Raw genomic sequence first — 19815 nt, 5'->3', positions numbered from 1 at the left:
CCTAAGGTGGATGCATCTGTAGTTAATGTCACTTGTGGAACTGGTTGCTGGAAAGGCAGACCTTTGAGCAAATTGTTCATTGATGTCCACCAGAGGAGAGAGGAACGCAGTTCCTGCATTATCTGAATGGGAGTGGACAATGGTTGAATGGCTTGAATCCACTGAGATTTGAGTGTCCATTGCATTAGTCGCATGGTCAATCTGGCCATGGGAGTGACGTGAACTGTGGAGGATATGTGTCCGAGTAGGGTGAGGCACTGATGAGCTGTAACTTGAGATTGATTTCGAAGAGAGTGCACCAGGAGAACGAGCGTTTGAGCACGGTCTCTTGGAAGAAAAGCCTTTGCTATGATGGTGTTTAGATCTGCACCTATGAATTGTAGTAGGTGAGATGGCTGGAGATGGGATTTCTGGTAGTTGATGAGAAATCCCAAGGAGTGAAGCAAGCTGACTGTGAGCTTGAGGGAATTGATAGCTCCATTCTGAGTTTGACTCTTGATGAGCCAATCGTCCAGATAAGGGAACACATGCACCTTTTGTTTGTGAAGATGTGCCACGGCTACTGCCAGGCACTTTGTGAATACTCGAGGTGCTGAGGCTAGGCCGAATGGTAGCACTCGGTATTGAAAATGTTGACCTTTGATCAGAAATCGCAGGTACTGATGATGAGGAGGAAAGATGGGAATGTGAGCGTATGCATCTTGTAGATCCAAAGAGCAGAGCCAATCTCCTCTTTGAAGAAGAGGTAATATGGTGCCTAACGATACCATCCTGAATTTTTCTTTTTTGAGAAATTTGTTGAGATTTCTGAGGTCGAGGATGGGTCGAAGGCCTCCGGTTTTCTTTGGAATGAGGAAATAGCGGGAGTAGAATCCTCTGCCCTGCTGAGGCCCGGGGACTGGTTCTATGGCCCTGGCTCTCAGAAGGGTGGATAATTCTGCTTGCAGAATTGTGGAATGTTGATTCACTGACCAGGATGGGAGTGGTGGATTTTCTTTTGGTACAGTGAGAAAATCTAGTCTGTAACCGTGAGTTGTTATTGCAAGTACCCATTGGTCTGTAGTTATGGAGGTCCAGGTGTTTTGAAAGTAGGTTATACGACCTCCTACCAGTAGGCTTGGGAGTGGCTTGTTGGGGCTGCTGCTCTCTGAGTTGTTTCAAAAACCCGATGTAGAGGCAGTTTGTGGAGGCGGCTGGGGCCTTGCAGGCCTTTGCCTAGGTTGTTGGCGCTGAGCCGGGCGAGATGTTCTTGTCCGGTTTGTTGGGGGGTAGTAGCGACGTGGACGATAATATGGTCGCCTCGAATCCCGTTTTGGAAGTCTTCTGACAGGGGGTTGAGGTTCCTGAGGCAGTAAGGACAGCTGCTTCAGTGTCTCGGTGTGGTCTTTAATGGTAGCAACCGCTTCTTTGACCTTTTCTCCGAAGAGGTTATCCCCCAAGCAAGGAAGGTCAGCTAGCCTTTCCTGGACCTCTGGACGGAGATCAGACGCCTTAAGCAGGGCCCATCTGCGTGCTGTTATTCCTGAAGCCGAGAGACGTGCTGCAGTTTCAAAACTGTCATAGGTGGCTCTGACTTCACGCTTGCCCGCGTCTAGGCCTTTGTGGATAAGTTGATGGAAAGGTTCCTGGTATTGGTCAGGGAGTGTCAGTACTAGGTCTTGAACCTGTTTCGAAAGATTTCTTTGGTATTGATTCATGAACAGTTGGTATGATGCTATTTTTGAGACCAACATGGATCCCTGAAAAACTTTTCGGCCCAAATTATCCATAAACCTGTTGTCTTTTCCAGGTGGTGTAGAGGTGTGAGATTTTAATCGTTTAGCCTTTTTCTGGGTGGACTCTACCACCACTGACTGGTGTGGTAACTGGGATTTCTGAAAACCAGGTATGGGTTGGACCAAATAAGTGGCTTCAGACCTCTTATTTACTGCTGATAAGGAACCTGGATGCTCCCATATGCGGTACATGATTTCCTGTAATACCTCATGCACCGGCACTGCTAGAATCTCCTTGGGAGGGTCTACAAACTGCAGAACTTCCAGTGTCTTTTGCCTGGCGTCCACTTCAGTTTGGAGCTGGAAAGGGATAGTGTGTGAAGGACAGGTCTTCAGGAGGAGACTTCCTACGGTCCTCAGGAGGAGATGGTTCTGATAATATTTCTTCATCCGAAGAATATTCAGTCTCTGTGTCTGTATCTGTGTCCTTTGGTGATAACAGTGGTCGTGGTGTAACTGGCACCATCGGTGGTTCCCTTGGCATCGATGGGAATAATGGAGATCGAGGCCGAGGAGGTCTTGGAATTGCAGAAGGTCCTGGAACAGGCTCTTCTGGCTGTTTCTTCGATAAAATATCGAGGAGAGAATCCAGTTTTGTCATGATTGGTTGGAGAACTGCGACATCGGGAGATGGCACCGATGGAGTCACCGGTGGAATCGGTGAAGGCATCGCGCATGGCATCAAAGACATCGGGTGCGGCATCAATGGCCGTTCCGGCGGAATCGATGGTGCGAGCGGCATCGATGGCGAGGGATCGATCGGCATCTGGGCTGGTGTCGATGGCGTAATCGGTCCATTCAGGAAATCCCAGGACGAGAAGCGCCTGTTGCACCGCTTGACGAATGTACATGTCAAGTTCCACCCTCATAGCTGATGGTATCAGAGCAGCTATGGGGGGAGGCGGTGATGGCGATACCGATACCTCCTCAGAGCCCTGAGGAGGTATGGTGCCCGGCACCGATATCGGTGGGGATCGCCCTGGTACTGTAGGCCTCGGAGCCTCCGTACTCGTCCAAGGTTTCTTTGCTGGCAAGGCCGTACCCTTCGATGGCTCATCAGACACTGGCGTGCTGACGTGCTGGCGTCGATGTCGATGCTTTTCTTTATGTTTCTCGCTTCCAGAGGAGGACGTCTTCGACGATGGCGACAGGGATGGGGTGGAAGCATCCCCGGCCTCACATTGCAGCTGTCTTTTCAGGACAACCTGCCGAATGGATCTGGATGGCGATGACTGGGCTGACGTCGATGCAGTCAGGAGCAACTGTATTTTAAAGAGGTGCTCCATTTTTTCCATGCGGAGACGATGGCCTTTTGATGTCATTTCCGCGCATAATGTACACGATTTTACACATTCTAAGTGCGGGTCCGTAATGGACATATATCTCGCACAGTTCGGGCATTTCTTAAAACCCGAGGCCATTTTTGCCGGACAGCCGTCGACGGCGATGACCAAAAATTACCGGTATGGAACTGCAAAAATACGGGCAAAAAACTTACAGCGATGTTATTGAAGGGAAACCCTTGCAGTGGAACAAGTTTTTCCGAATTTTTGACAAACTTTTTTTGAAGTGGTGAAATCACCACAGGACTCCAATTTAACCGCGAGGCTAATGGCTCCGCGGAAAAAAGAAGACTGAAGGGAGACCCCTGTGGCAGGGAATATCATGGCATGCTGGGCATGCTCAGTAGGCACTCTGGTGCCTGTCAAAAGTTTCATGGAAACTTTTAAAGAAGTTTTTCCGTACATAGGGCTCCATTACTGATGTCACCCATATGTGAGGACTAGCATCCTGCTTGTCCTGGGATAAAAAGTGTTTGTGAAGTAAAACTTCAAGTGTTTCTGTGAGGAAAAGTTGTGAGAATTTCTCAGAGCTCCTGACCGTGATGCTAACTGCAGTGCGGAAAAAAGAAGACTGAGGGAAGACACCTGTGGTCACAGGGATAATTGCAGGCTGAGCATGCTCAGTGCACTCAGTGTGCCAGTGTTAGTCAAAGCTTTATAGAAACTTTGTCCTGTGAGAATATCTGCACCACTTGAAGACAGTTTCTGTGCGTGGAAAATTTCCAGGCGGAAATGATAATATCTTGAATAGAATGTGATACATTGAATTTTTCTAACACCTTCTGTTCAAAATCCATGCTTTCAGATGGAGGGAAGAGTGTAATGGATGGAACAGAGTCCCCCCTTCTTAAGTTTGGAGGTCTGCCTTGTTGCCTAGGAATACTGGGGCCTGAACTGAAAGTTGTATTAGATAGGCATACCAAGATTGTCTCAGCCATGTTGGTTCGTTTAGGATCATTCTCGCTTGTTTTGAATGCACATTTGGACTATTTATGCAATCAGTGGAATTGGGGGATAAGCATAGCTAGGCCCATTAACCAGGGAAGAAGGAATGTGTCCTGGGATTTCCTGAATGGACTTGGTAAATGGAGCAGAAATTTTCACCTTCCTGTTGTGTTTTGTTGCAAACAGATCTATCCACGGTAGTCCAAAGTGATGAAATAAGTCATTTGCTACCCTTTAATCTAGGGACCATTTATGAGGATGGAAGATTCTAATGAGTCTGTCGGCCTCTGTATTCACTATTCCTGGCAAGTAGGACACTTGAAGTGTGATAATGTTTTTCTGCCCATCACAGATGTTTACTGCTTCTTTGCGTAATATCCAGGAACTGGATCCTCCTTGTTTACATATAACATAGCTACTTAATTATCCATATGAATCATCACGCATTTCTTTTGAAGTATATGACAGAATGTGTTAAAAGTGTTTTTTATTGCTCTGAGGTCCAGAAAATTCATCTGGAAGTTTCTTTCTTGTGGAGACTATAGGTCCTGTGTCTTGTACTGGAGTAAATGGGCTCCCCATCCTTGCGTCATTGCGTCTGTGGTGAGAATGAGTTGGATTCTGAAGGGGTGCATTATTGTTTAAGACTGTTGGCTTTAGCCACTACGCCATGTCCATTTTCATGGATTGTGTTATCACTCTAGTGGACATGGGCTGTCTGTATTACAAAATCACCAAAAAGAGCACTTAATAGGTCCTGTAAATCAATTATAGCAATGAACAAAAGGCACCTCTTTTGTATTTACTGATAACGTGGCTCGAAACCAATGTATAGTAAATGCTGTTGTATAGAAATTCATCTGGCATTTATGGACACCGCATTAGCAAGCCTATCAACGTGTTCAATCTATGAGACATGAACCGTTCGGTCTGCACATCATCTGCGGCTTGGCGGCTGTATATCAACGGTGTTAAAGACAAAATTAATTTTATAGTCCAATTGGCTCAGATGAGCCTATCAAATAGCATAAATATTAAATATGAAATCCAATTTGTAATCCAACTGGCCCGGCAGAAAACCGCCGGTGGTACTTCAACTCTCTTCGTGTCTGTCCCAGCTGTACGGTCGAGGGTAGACCGTGGAGTGTGAGAATAACTGCTTCAATGTTATATTTAGTAGCGCGGCAATAACAGCCTGCTTAAATAATTAACAAGAATTCACATGTCCCCCGACTACAGAATTAACCAACCCGACAGCGGCCGGTGTTTTGCTGCAGGGCTGCAGCTTCATCAGGGGTAGATATCTAGGGAACAAACATCAGATTAAAAAATGACTTCCAAGAAAAAAATATATATACTTAGCTGAACAATGTGTCGACGAGCCAACCTTCTTGTTGTGAACCAATGGTCTCACGCAAATATCTTCAAAGTGGGACAGAGACCGCTATACTCAGGCAGTGTTGATTAAATAGCCCGTGGAAATCTCAGCGGGATGACGTCACAATCACGTCATTGTCATAACAACCATATAAACAAAAATGACCATATGAACACAACGCACAAATGCCCACTGTGGCTATCGGCTGTATAGCACTGCTGAAGTTGAAAAAAATGCTGTGTGTGTTATGATGCTTCATACATCATTTTAACCGAGAAACACTTGTAACTCTAGCGCTGAATTAAGGCCACCAGGTTGTACAGTGTTGAGGAGATGAATCCAGTGCTGTTCTTCCTGTAATAACAGGGTACTGAAGTCTCCACCATGCCAAGAAGGGAGATATTATGTCAAAACATATGCCCGTAGGGACTCAAAGGTATGTGAACATTCCAAGCAATGTGATACAAGAGGAGCAGAAATGCGTGCTTTGTTCAGACAAGATTTATGTTCAATCAGCCTGGTCTTAAATGAACGTTTTATTTTGCCTATGTACCAGAGATTGCAAGGACACTGTATAATGTAGACTACTCCTTCTGATGCACAGTCAGTATGTTGTTTCAATCTGTAGGTCCAATTTAGTTTTGAGAAAAAAATTGCCGATGTCTCTATCATGTTCTTGCAAACTGAACATGAGCTGCACGCTTTATGTGAACCTGTGGTCCTGATTGTGTGATTGTCTGGTAGAATCAGAATGGACCAGCTGGTCCTGCAAATTGGTACCACGCGTGTAGGCAAACCATGGCATTCATTGGAATTCAGAATGTAATTGTACAATATGCCAAGTCGAGCTGATGATATGTTTTATTTTCTGTGTCATACTAGAAAAAGGAAGCACGCACGTGAGCTTGTCTGCTTCGTCTTCGGTAGGAACAACCACTCTCTGTGGGAAAATTTAGCTCTAGTATAAGCCCTTTTGATACAACACTCTGGATAACCTCTGGTAAAAAATTTGGCTCCTAGGGATAGAGCTTGAATTTTAAATTTTGTTATCAGTAGTACAGAGACGTCATATACGAAAAAACTGGCTCACTGGCAAATTTCTTTTAAAATACGAGAATGGGCACTAAAAAAATGCAGAAAAGTATTGCTGGAAACCGGCTTACGATACAAGGTTGTTTCAAAATGTCCAAGGGTGTTAGTTATTGTGATATCCAAAAACTGTATTCTATCTCTTTGAATGTCTGCTGTAAAATGTAAGTGTAAATAGCACCCATTTAACCATTCCAAAAAGGCGGCCAGTGTCAGGAGTATCTGACCACAAGAGAAAAATGTCATTGATATACCATTTCCACGTGACAATGTGATATGAAAAGGGGTTATTATTGTAAATCCATTTGTCTTCAAAATGTGCCATATATAAATTGGCTAGATCTGGAGCCATTGTGGCACCCATGGCCGTCCCACAGATCTGTTGGTAGAATGACCCCTCAAAGGCGAAAAACTTTTTAGTCAAAGCCAGTTCAAGTAATGATCTTAAAAAATCAGTGGGTATCCTGTGTGGTTGAGGTCGAGCCTCAAAAAATAGTGTGGCTATTTCAATAGCCTCATCTTGGGGAATGTTTGTGTATAGTGCTTCGACGTCCAATGTGACCATCAGCATTTGGGACATGTCCTGTGAAAAAGATTCCAAAAACTGAATCATCGTCTGAGAATCTCTAATGTAAGATGATTGTAATGGTACCATCGGTGCCAAAAAATGATCTATGAACTTGGAAAGGGGTTCCAACAGGGAGCCCCTGCTGGAGACAATTGGTCTCCCAGGAGGTCGAGTGAGGTTTTTGTGTATCTTAGGTAAGATATAAAAAACCAGAACTTTGGGAAATCTCTTCATTAGAAATGTTGCCTCATGTGAAGTTAGAAAGCCAGCTGCTGTGCCAGATTGTATAAGGATGTCTATCTCTTTCTGAGTCCGTTCGTAAGGTCACTGGATAATGGATGATAAAAGGTATGATTGTGTAACTGCCTATGAACTTCATTATGATATTGCTGGGGATCCAGGAGCACTATCGTTCCTCCCTTGTCTGCCGGTTTAATAATGAGGTTGTTGTTGTCACGAAGGGATTTCAGAGCTAAAGATTTTTGTCTGGTCATATTGGTATAAGTGCGTTTGGTAGAAAAACTTTGACGTAGGTCCTGTATGACCTTCTAATGAAATGTGGAAATAACATATCCTGTGGGCCGGGAGGCACCCATGTGGATTTATTTCTTAGAACCGACATATCAACTGCACAGGGGGAATCATCAAAAAAGTGTTTGATATATAATTTGCGAACAAATTTGAAAAGTGCCACCTCCAACTTAAATAAATCTGCTTTAGGAGTGGGAATGAATGTAAGTCCTTTCTCAAGTACCTGTATTTGAGTAGGTGAAAGCTTGACTGAAGAGAAATTACAAATCAGGGATTGTTGCGAGATTGTGACCGTGTCTGTCTGTTGCTGTATTGTGGATCATCCTGCCAGCTGATGCCCCGTGACCGAGGTGGTCAGCGGTAGCTGCGGCCACGGCCTAAAAAACCCTGTTATTACAGGAAGAACAGCATTGGATTCATCTCCTCAACACTGTACAACCTGTTGGCCTTAATTCAGCGCTAGAGTTACAAGTGTTTCTCGGTTAACATGATGTATGAAGCATCATAACACACACAGCATTTTTTTCAACTTCAGCAGCGCTATACAGCCGATAGCCACAGTGAGCATTTGTGCGTTGTGTTCATATGGTCATTTTTGTTTATATGGTTGTTATGACGACGACGTGATTGTGATGTCATCCCGCTGAGATTTCCGGGGGCTATTTAATCAACACTGCCTGAGTATAGCAGTCTCTGTCCCGCTTTGAAGATATTTACGTGAGACTATTGGTTCACAACAAGAAGGTTGGCTTGTCGACACATTGTCCAGCTAAGTATATATTTTTTCTTCTTGGAAGTCATTTTTTAATCCGACGGTATGATGTTTGTTCCCTAGATATCTACCCCTGATGAAGCTGCAGCCCCGCAGCGAAACACCGGCCACTGTCACGCCCAAGCTTCAACCATACTTAACCCAGCCGGCTCAATGGCTCTTCATTGAGAAACCTTGGCTGCCTGACCTGGCCACCTTGTCCTTGCTATGTAGTCTTGCCTTGTGGCCTCTCTTGGCCTCCTTGCCTTGTTCTGTGGCCTCCTGGGCCTCTCTCTCTTACCTTTCGGCTTCCTGGCCTGCATGATGTACAGCTGGAAACAAGCCCTACCGAACCCCATCAACTAAGGGCTCATCCTAAGGAAGAGGGGGTTGGATAGGCCCTGCAGCCCTGTACTGCTTCTGTGGCACTGCTCCCAGACACCAGCATGCCAATCCATGATAGTCACATTATATATTTATTGAGAATCTATGTTGTGTGTGTGACACATCTGGGATATATTCTTAACAGGGTGGGCAGTGATAACTGTCAGCCATATATAGTGATTGTAAGATATCAATCTTTATTCAGGTCAGTTTTTGTTCTCTTTCTCTTTTGTAATCTCCCATCTTTGGTGGATGAGCATACAGGATCTCTTATTTAGTTCACACCTGGAACCTTTCCTTTCCCATGTCTATCCCTAGTTTCATGTTAAAGAATCAAAATAGTTGAGCATAGCTTCAACAGAGTCTGACCATTAGGGAAACATCAAAAGCAGCTTTGAGCTGCATTTAACTAGCTCTTTGAGGTAGGTACAATGCTTTTCTTGTTGGATCACAACCATTTAATATATAACAACCTGAAGCAAGTGTCACATTCATAGATGAAATGATTTTTCCTGAGGCAGCAGTAACAGTCTTCATGATAATTCATAGTGGATATCTTCTAGCCACATTGAGTGCACTTCTTGAAAAAGAAGCTGGCCTACTTTGAGGATATCCAGTGGAAATAACAGGAAAAAAGTTAAAAGAAGAAATATTCTTCAGAAAAAATAACTTCTTGAAGACAAAAAGCATACAGACTGTGGACATAGCTTGATCAGGTTTTAAGCAATCACAAAAAAAAAAAAAAAGAATGGTTAAAAATGGATGAAAATACCTAATTAGCAAAACAAAGGTAAAGAAAATATATATTAAAAAAAATGATTTTAGATGCATGAACACTTCCAGCTCTCTCAGAAAGAGCCTACAGAAGTTTGATCAGATCATTTTCATCAGATGGCAGACAAAATCAAAACCAAGTGATGGCTGGTTTGGTGTTGCACAGATCTCCTACTATGCATGTTATAAAGGTCTTTTTTGGAAAACACAGGATATTCCATTAGTGTTGCATGTAACAAGTGTATGCCTCCATTAAAGCTGGTTATTAAAGAAAACAAAATGTCAATGACTGTCAAATAAAAGTATTAACTTACTGTCCATGCCTTCTTCCCTTTTCTTCAGCTCTTTATACTTCTGATTCTTCTCCCCTGAAAGATATTTTTTTAAATTTATTTTTAAATATTTCTTACTTGCTTAAATCCAAGGAACTCAAAGTGAGGAACAATACCCAAAAAAGTAAACATATTTATTAAACTCAATATACAAAATGAAGTACTCCACACTATATTTTACAGTACTATATTCTACAAACATTTTTTACTTACAATAGTTAAAGCATAGGACTTAAATACATTTATTTGTCTATTTCCTATAGATTTATGGAAGTTTATTTTTATTTGTAAAAAGCAGAACCCTCCTAAACCCCCAATAGAACAAACCAGAAAACTTGTGAAATAAATCAATGGCATCTAAGTTTTGAGAAAGTACTATACAAACAGAGACCTTCACTTTTTTTTTTTTTTTAACCACTTTTATTGTTTTCCAAATAAAATATTTACAACCACTGCAATAGATACATGGTTCCTTTTGCATCCACACAGATTATCAAATCAGAACTTACAAAAATGTCATCATAATCATTCCATTACCCTCTCCCTAACCCTTCCCCTCTCATTCTCCCCCCTCCCCCCTTTTGTCCCCAGTAAGGGGAACTAGAGGAGAAAGAGCAACCAGAAGCGAAACAATGGCACGAAAGGGCACCAATAATTTAGGAGAGGGCACACCATTAGTTATTTAAGATCAAGCTCCTGGATCTATGTGGCAAGGATTGAATATAAGCGTCCCATATCTACAGGAACTGCAGCTGAAGAGAAGGGGATTCTTTCGAAGGCATACAATCCATCTGCATCATCTGATGCACGCCCAGAAGGATGGTGGGGATGGGTCCTTCCAGCTTATTAATATAACTTTTTTCCCGACACAGCATGCCTTTTTGACAAAAGTGCGCAAGCCCCGACCTCACATCAATGAGGGCGGAATACAGTCAAATAACAATAACTGTGATGTAGGTGTTATGGTTGTGCCCAAAAGCCCAAAAGTTCAGTCAAATAACATACAATCTTATTCCAAAACTGTTTAATATGACAGCATCCCCAGAACAAATGTGAAAGCGAACCCTCTACCTGCCTACTCTTTCCACACAGAGACGAAGGAACTAAATGAGAGTGAAAGGCAAGCATGATGGAAATGTACACCCTCCATAGAAATTTATACTACATTTCCTGGAAGTACATGTTGGGTGACACTGAAGATATTGAAAGAAAACTGGATCTAATCATGGTATCAGAGACATTAAATATTCCTTCAGCGTTCCATCTTTCAGCTAACAGCGAACTAGGGTCAAGTCCCAGCAGGGATCGTAACTGCTTGTAATAACAAGATGAGGGTGTTTGTTTTTTGTCTAATTACATGAAAGTCTCAAGGCTCTGAAAGACGGCGGATTTTAGGGAGGGCTGGGGTAAGGAATTGACATAATGTCGGAGCTGCAGGTAGGGAAAAGTCTGTAAGCTGGGTTGACCATACAGATCGCATAATTCCTGCAGCGGTAACAGATTACCTGTTTCATCTAATACATGGCCCAATTGTACAATGCCCTGACTATTCCAGTACTGAAAAGCTGCCAAATGGGAGCCCGGCAGGAACTCTGCATTACCCCGGATAGGCAGCAAGTAGGCACACAGTGAAGACAGCGCTAATAATTTGGTAAGGGTCAACCATGCGTGTCTAATTGGACAGATTAGGAGAGTAAGAGGGGCTGAGAAAGGCAATTCCTTCCGCACAGCTTAGATCACATATCTCAAATCCAGGGGAGCAACCAGAGTTTTCTCCGCCTTTAAGTTCACATATGCAGCATCATCGAGCAACCAGTCTCGCACCACTCTTAAATTACTGTCTAAATTGTAGAGCCTCAGGTCTGGGACCCCCATGCCTCCCCTTCACCTTCCCCCATTGGGTCTTCAAGCGGCTAAGCGGGATGCATACCTTCTTGCCATGCCAAATATAGAACCTCACAGCTTTCTCCAGGCACAGCAAATCTCGCCATTTTAGAGTCAAAGGTAAATTCTGGAATATGTAGAGCCACTGAGGGAGAAGCACTATTTTAAACAGGTTGATTCGGCCTCCCAACGACAGAGGGAGGGACTGCCAGGCTTGTAGTCAGGCTTGGGAGTCTGCTAACAAGTGGGTTATATTTAAAGAGTAGAGTTGAGACATTTGAGTAGATAGCCAGATTCCCAAATATTTAAGCTTTCCCTGTGCCAACATCAAAGAGAATGGCCCCTCCCAGGTCCCCCGCACTGTAGGGGGAATGCTAAAGTTTCTGATTTATCTAAATTAAGTTTGAGGCTAGAGAAGGAGGAAAACTCCTGAATACCTGCAAAAGGGGTGGGAGGGATGCCTGAGGATTGGTTAGGAACACTAATATATCATATGCAAATGCAGCATACGTGAATGTTTCTGTGTGAAAACGCACACCCCGAACTTCCTGAGTCAGCTGAATTATACGCAGGAGAGGTTCAAGTTGAAGGAATAGTAAGGGAGACAGAGGGCAGCCCTGCCTCATGACTCTACTGATTGGAAATGCCTCTGATCGCGAACCATTGGCTACTATCAACGCGGTCGGGTTTTGGTACAGAGGGTGAATGGCCGCCGTAAAGGATCCCTCGAACCCCATATATTGGAGAATATGGAATAGGTAATCAACTTACTGCTATAAAAGGTTCCTCCGCCTGAGCACAAAGGGCCATTGCCGTCAATACTTTCCTGATGTTAGGTAAGGCATAACATTTCCTCACGAAACTCACCTGACATGGGTCGATTAAGGAAGGGAGTAGAGTCGCTAATCTGTCAGCCAAAATTTTAGCCAGGAATTTTGTATCTTGATTTAACAAGGAGATGGGCAGATATGAGATGGTAAACTGGTGATCTTTCCCCGGTTTGGGTATGAGGGTGATATGTGCCTGGTTAACATGTGTGGGGAAGGAACCAACAGATATGAGGGCGATAAATGTTTGAGTGAGCGGAGAGACTAATAGGTCTATCAGCGGCTTGTAAAATTCTGCTGTGAAACCGTCAGGGCCGGCAGCTTTAAAGCGCTTTGCTTGCCTAATGATGTGCTGAAATTCCTCCTCCGAGACAGGTTGGTTTAACCAGTGCGTTTGTGCTGGGGTTAATCGTGGCAGTTTGAGCGAGGAAAGGAAGCGTTCACAGGCCGCCAGATCCCAGGATTCCAACCGATAAAGGCCGGCATAATATTTTTGAAATGTTGTAAAAATGGTAGGGGTATCGGAAGCTATTTTGCCAGCTGGGGTTCGAATGGCTGCGATGAAGCAGGAGCTCCTTTGCATTCGAATCAGATTAGACAATAGCTTTCCAGATTTATTACTAAATTGAAATAGTTTATGTTGGTAATAGACTAGGCTTTTTTTTGCTCTTTGATGTAACAAGGAATTAATAGTGCCCTGCAAGGTGAGAAAATGGTCTTTGTTGATGCGAGTGTTGGCGTTGGTCAAAGCACGCTTCGCCAGTTGGAGTTGAGCACTTAGAGACAGTAACTGTTTATCTAACATTTTTCTCCGTCTCACTGTATATGAAATAATGTCCCCCCCGTAGCACTGCCTTCGCTGTGTACCAAAAGAGAATTGGGTTCTCCAAATGGTCTTGGCTAAGTTGCATATAGTCCTTCCACTTTTCACGGAGATATTCCACAAAATGGGTGTTATCAGCCAACTAATACAGGAATTTCCAAATAAAAGCCTGTGGAACCGTGTGAGGACCAATTAGCATTATCCATACCAAGGCATGGTCTGAGATTACTATATCATCTATGTGGGTCTCTTGCAGTTTGGAGAATATATGGTCACTTATGAGAATATAATCTAATCTAGATTGTGTAGGGTGTGCCCACGAAACATGGGTGAAATCTTTTTCTAGGGGATACAGAGTCCGCCAGGCATGAACTAACTGCAAAGATCTTTCAAGAAAGCAAATACTATTCCTAGGGTTTGGAACAGCTTTGTGGGTTGTATCTCTATCCAACTGTGGGTCCCGTACAGAATTAAAATCCCCGCCCACTATAAGCACATGTTCCGCATAGGGGAGTAAATGGCTATAAATTTCTCGAAAAAAATTGAGACTGGGGTTATTGGGAGCATATAAGTTGCAGAGAACATATGTGCATTGCTGGAATTCAGTAACTAAAATTATATATCTACCTCGGAGGTCTTTTATTTCGGTTTGAACTTTAATGGGGACATGTTTCCCAATTAATATTGCAACCCCTGCTGAACGGGTTGTAGCGGAAGTGAAATGAACAGCACCCACCCAGCATTTACGCAACTTTGTATGTTCCAAGTCATTAAAATGTGTTTCTTGTAAGAAGACTAAATCCGACTTTCTTCGCAGGGTTGCCAAAATTTTAGAGTTAACGCCACATACATTCCAGGAGAAAACTATAGTGCCACTTCTAGCCATCTGGGAGTGCAGCAACAGGTTCTATTGAAAAGTATGAAACTTTTTGCACAATGGGGATCTCCCAGCTAAGGCCCCCATTTGCAGATTATCCTGCCATAACCTAAGTGAATTATTAACAGCGTGCAATCATGACCGTAATACCCAATCTAGATAAAATAATAGGTGTACCCTGTACCCTGTGCCCCCCATTTCCCCCCTACTCCCTTCCCCCCTCCTCCCTCCCCACCTCCCCCTTCTCTCTCCCTTCCCAACCCTCCCAATCACACACAAACCCGCAAACCTGGGAGATCACAAGTGTGCATTCCGTTCCCCTCCCCACCCACCCACCCCCTTTTTCTCCCTCCGAACATAGAATACATCACACATTTAGGGACCACAAACGAACCCCTAAAAGAGGAGTTGTAAACAGTTGATTGGCACAACAAGGATAGCACCATCAGATATTAAAGAACTATGCATTATTGTCCCCATGGACTAAACATGAGAAAAAACAGATGATACCAACAACAAAAAAGGAAAAAAAAAACAAAGGGCAGCTCCTCCAAATGCCTCCGCAGAGATAAACAACGATCCACCAAGGACACAGCACTTCGAGTACATGTCCCACATAGAAATTTAAGATCAGCAAACTAAGCTCTCTTAACCATTCCAAAACAGCAAGACTAACCCAGGTTAGGGAACATGCACTGTCCCTGGCCGGTCCCATATTATGGAACACTATGCCCCTTGATCTAAGACTTTAGAGAAATCATAAACTTTTCAAAATAAACCTCAAAACCTCGCTTTTCAAACAAGCCTTCAATAAAGAGAACGACGCAAGCAAATAAATAAATAAGGATAAGTGGATACAGAGCACCCAGCACACAATCTCCAGATACTACCTGGAAATTATTTTATCCCTCAGATAATCGTAGTCAAACTGACAGGTTGAATAGCAAAAACATATAATCTCCCATGAGAATTTCATTAATGTAAATTCCATGTCATAAACCATATAATACTTAATGTGTTTTTGTTACTGAATAATAATGGCACCCTCTATGTAAAGTATGATTTATATTTTCTTTGATTATATGTGCCCTATTGTAAACCGTTATGATGGTAAATAACTTAATGACGGTATATAAAAACTTTTAAATAAATAAATTAGTGTGGCCTTCAGGCCCAGGGCATGTAGCTTAGCAAAGAAAGGTGCCATGAAACTGCATTGTGCGCTGAGACGCTGAAAAGTCTTGAAAGACTAGGATCTGTTGATTATCATATTTTAAAGACTTACCTGTCCACAGAGCCTGAAGGATAGCGCTCTTATGTACAAAGTTAAGGAGCTTGGCAATAACTACCCTGGGCCGGGCAGTGCCATCTCTTTTGGGGCCCAAGAGGTGCGCTCACTCGATCCTTAAGGGACCATGTGCTACGGGCAACTCCAGCTCTCGGGTGAGCCATGACTCTAGCCACACTTAGATCTCTCTCTGTGAGGGCCTCCGGCAGCCCCACAAAATAGAGGTTTGAGCGGCGTAACCTTTTTTGCAGGTCTTCTATGCGTTCCTCGTGTTTAGCCAGTGTAGCTTTAAGGACCTTGATAAAGCTCCGACTTGTAATCACGGTGGCCATCTTGGATTTCTGAAACACGTTGTTCCACTTCTGCAACACGGGTTTCAAACCCCGCTATGGAGACAGAAAGTTTGGTAAGTTTATTTGAAATGGCTTGTAAATCTGGACGAAGGGCTTCTTTCACTGCTGCCTTAATGTTGGCAAGTGCCGTGACGGGTGGCGTGTCCGAAAAATTAGGATCGTCTTCCGCCAGCATCTCCGGAGGCCTGGTCTTATCTTTTTCCTTTTCTTTATCTCTCTTCGTCATTCTGGTAGCCATCTCGGCTTTGCAGGCTGCCAACAACCACTAAGTGTTAGGGAGCCAATGGGGTATTTAAATCTTGTTATTAGGTCCCTTGGCTGACAAAGGAGGAGTTCGGATGGGAGGCGGGGAACGGAGAAGGGGAACGAGCGTCTTCTCCCTTTCACTGCATCACGTGATCCAAACAGAGACCTCCATTTTTAATTTTAATTTTTACTTTCCACCAGTATTTATCATTGTTTATTATAATCAAGAAAACCAGGAGAAAATCATTGGGGGGAAAAAAAGCGGTGTTTTTCGTAGACAGCAGGATGAATTAGTCATGCTTCATGGGGTGATATCATTGAGTGGCAATAGGCAGTTTGTCTCTCAAAGCTTTAGAGTTTTGCCGTACTGGGCATGTGAGGCAGTTCCTAAGCGAACAATAGTTCCACAAGGCTCCTCAATTATCCAAGCAGAGAAAAAGAAAATCCAGATGTATAAAGAAAGCTGTCCAGGGAGGAGGGTGGGAACGCATGACTAATTCATCCTGCTATGGAAAACACCATTTATGGTAAAGAAATGTGCTTTTTTTTCTGTTGATTAGCAGGCTGAATTAACCATGCTTCACAGGGAGTCCCAAGCTGAGGGCTGGAAAAAAAAAAACCAAAAAAAACTCCAGGCCATTTGAGAAGCCAGTGTTTATTTTCCTTTCTTTTTTTTCTTTTCTTTCTTTTTTTTTTTTTTTTTTTTTAACAACCTGGACTCTGGATTGCGTGAATCTGAATGAAAATTGGTTCAGTATTGCTCTTCCCAGCGAGCCATCCTCGGCTGCCATTTTATCTAGGCAGTAATGGGAAGTGAAGGAGTGCACAGAAGACCAAGTAACTGCCTTACGGATTTCTTCTATTGGTAAATTGTGAAAGTGTGCTAATGAAGCTGCCGTAGCCCATACCTGGTGTTCTCATACAGGATAATGTGATGGAACAGCCCGGGATTCTTAGCAATATTGTATGCATGAGGTTATTCAATTACAAATAGTTCGTTTTGCAACTGGAGTTTTCAACCTTTCGGCATCATATGACATGAATAGCTAAGACCATCTATGACCTTGCGTTCTTTGCTTGTAATAGGCCAATGCTCGTTTGCAGTCTAAGGTGTGAAGCTGGTGGTCGTGGTCTTGGTCCTGTGTGTAGGGCTTTGGAAAGAAAGTGGGGAGCGTGATAGTTTGGTTCAAGTGAAATGCTGAGACTACCTTTGGTATGAATTCTGGATGGGTCTGTAGACTACTTTATCATGGAAGAATTGTAGATATGGAGGATCGTGTACAAACATTTGCAACTCGCTAACTCTTCTGGCTGATGAAATTGCCACTAGGAAAACTATCTTCCACGTTAGATATTTTAGTTTGGCCGATTCTAGAGGTTCGAAGGGTGGATTCATCAATGTGGTGAGAACTATGTTTGGGTCCCAAGATACTGGGGGGGTTTATACCAGAAGATGAATTTGAATCAGGCCCTTTATAAACTTAGAGATAAGGGAGTGTATCGATATTGGGTTGCCCTCTTGATAATGATGAGCTGCTATTGCACTTAGATGCACCCAAATTGATGGCCAGACCTCTTTTGGTAAGTAAATAGTGGTAGACCAGTAAGGGTTGAGGTTGACAGGTGAAAGGGTTGATGGAATGGTCTGATTGAGGGTTTGGTTCCTTCTTTATGTCTACCTTCAAGGTGATGCCTACTTTTTCGACAAACCGCAAGTAGATCGGATCCTCTGGAGGTGAGGAGTGTTCTGCGGGTTCCTCTTGAGAGTCTGAGGGAAGGCACATTGAGCTCGCTGGGGACTCCCATGGAGATCGTTCTAATGGGCATTCTGATCTTCGAAAATGTGCCGGAGAATGTTCTTTTCAAGGCATGAGAGAAGAAGGGGGTCTTCCTCATTACTCTCTGATTCTGATGCCATTAGTAGAGATGCCCCCATTGGCTCCATAACTATGGATGGATGTGGGAATAGAGACGAGAAGACATTTTGAACAATGTCCATAATTTGATCTACCACGTTAGGACTTAAGGTGAGGAGAATGAGGGGGATTTCCCATTTGTTGCAATATGTTTTCATGCTGTACTGTTGTTGTTGTTATAGGCGGCATGGGTAAGATGGAACAAATTGATTGAGGGGTCTAGAGATGCAGACCTTGTGGAAAAAAGTTAGGTGATAGGAAAGGTGTGTATCAAGTTGATGGTACACTGATATCCCTTGGTATTTTTGGAGGCAGAATAACTGCAGTCAGTATATCACGTGGCATTTGGAGTCCTGGCTCTCTTCTAGGGGATGTGAGATCCACGAACTGTGGATGGTCCCCTTCATCTGAAGATTCTAAGGTATGCTGTGAGAATTATTCGAATGTAGGTTCAAGAGGAGATGGAAAGCAAAATTGCTTACCTTGTAATAGGTGTTATCCCAGGACAGCAGGATCTATTCTTCACATATGGGTAATGTCACTGACGGAGCCCTAGTGCGGGAAAACTTTCTGTCAAAGTTTCTAGAAACTTTTGACTGGCCCTGTGAGGCCACTGAGCATGCCCAGCATGCCATGATATTCTCTTCCACAGGGGTCTCTCTTCAGTCTCGTACATAGCAATAAGCTTTAGCAAAAATAAAATAATAAAACGTATCAGACCCAACTCCGCGGGGTGGCGGGTGGGTTTCGTGAGGACTACATCCTGCTGTCCTGGGATAACACCTATTACAAGGTAAGCAATTTTGCTTTATCCCAGGACAAGCAGGATGCTAGTCCTCATATATGGGTGAATAGCAAGCTAGAAGCTGAGTCATTTTGTAGTGAAGCAACAGTGAAGTATTGTTGGTGAAAATGAGGCAGCCGAAGATCACAGCAGGTTGGATGTAGGAGTTGGGATTAAACTGGAAACAAGTTCTTTAAAACAGATTGTCCGTAGGTTGAATCTTGTCGTCCTTGCTTGTCCAAACAGTAATGAGCTGCAAAGGTGTGAAGAGAACTCCATGTTGCTGCTTTACATATGTCAGGAATTGGCACTGAACGATAGTGTGCTACTGAGGTTGATATTGCTCTTACTGAATGCGCCTTTACTCGTCCTTGGAGAGGAAGGCCTGCTTTTTCATAGCAAAACTGTATGCAATCTGCTAACCAGTTGGATAGAGTATGTTTACCCACTGCTTTACCTGGTTTGTTTGGATCATAAGATACAAAGAGCTGAGTGGATTTTCTGTGGACTGCAGTGCAGTCTAAGTAAAAATTTAGTGCACGCTTGCAGTCCAAGGTATGCAAGGCCCGTTCCCCTTCGTGAGAATGAGGCCTTGGAAAGAATATGAGTAAAACTATGGATTGGTTCAAGTGGAATTCCGTAACAACCTTGGGGAGGAATTTTGAATGTGTACGGAGAACCACTCTGTCATGTAAGAACTTTGTGTAGGGTGAGTATGTGACAAGTGCTTGTAACTCACTAACCCTTCTAGATGATGTAATGGCTATGAGGAAGATAGTCTTTCATGTGAGAAATTTAAGATCACAGGAATTCATGGGTTCGAATGGAGAATGCATGGGTTTTGTTAAGACCAGATTCAGGTCCCATTCTGTGACTGGTGGCCGAATTGGTGGTTTAAGTTGAGTTAAACCTCTCATAAATCTGCTGACAAGAGGTTGTATGGATAT

General features: G+C 43.4%; 1 protein-coding gene across 2 annotated transcripts in view; it reads right to left on the bottom strand.

The window, feature by feature from the left end:
- The window catches only part of IFT74 (intraflagellar transport 74), a 584252-nt gene that overhangs the window by 198354 nt on the left and 366083 nt on the right, over positions 1-19815 (bottom strand). For both annotated transcript variants that reach the window (XM_029606405.1, XM_029606412.1), the window contains exon 14: positions 9853-9906. In XM_029606405.1, the coding sequence (XP_029462265.1) occupies positions 9853-9906 (54 nt within the window). The remainder of the gene's footprint in view (positions 1-9852; positions 9907-19815) is intronic.

Source organism: Rhinatrema bivittatum, chromosome 1 (genome assembly GCF_901001135.1).
Source record: "Rhinatrema bivittatum chromosome 1, aRhiBiv1.1, whole genome shotgun sequence".
Classification (NCBI taxonomy): Eukaryota; Metazoa; Chordata; class Amphibia; order Gymnophiona; family Rhinatrematidae; genus Rhinatrema; species Rhinatrema bivittatum.
This window is presented reverse-complemented; position numbering and strand designations above follow the sequence as displayed.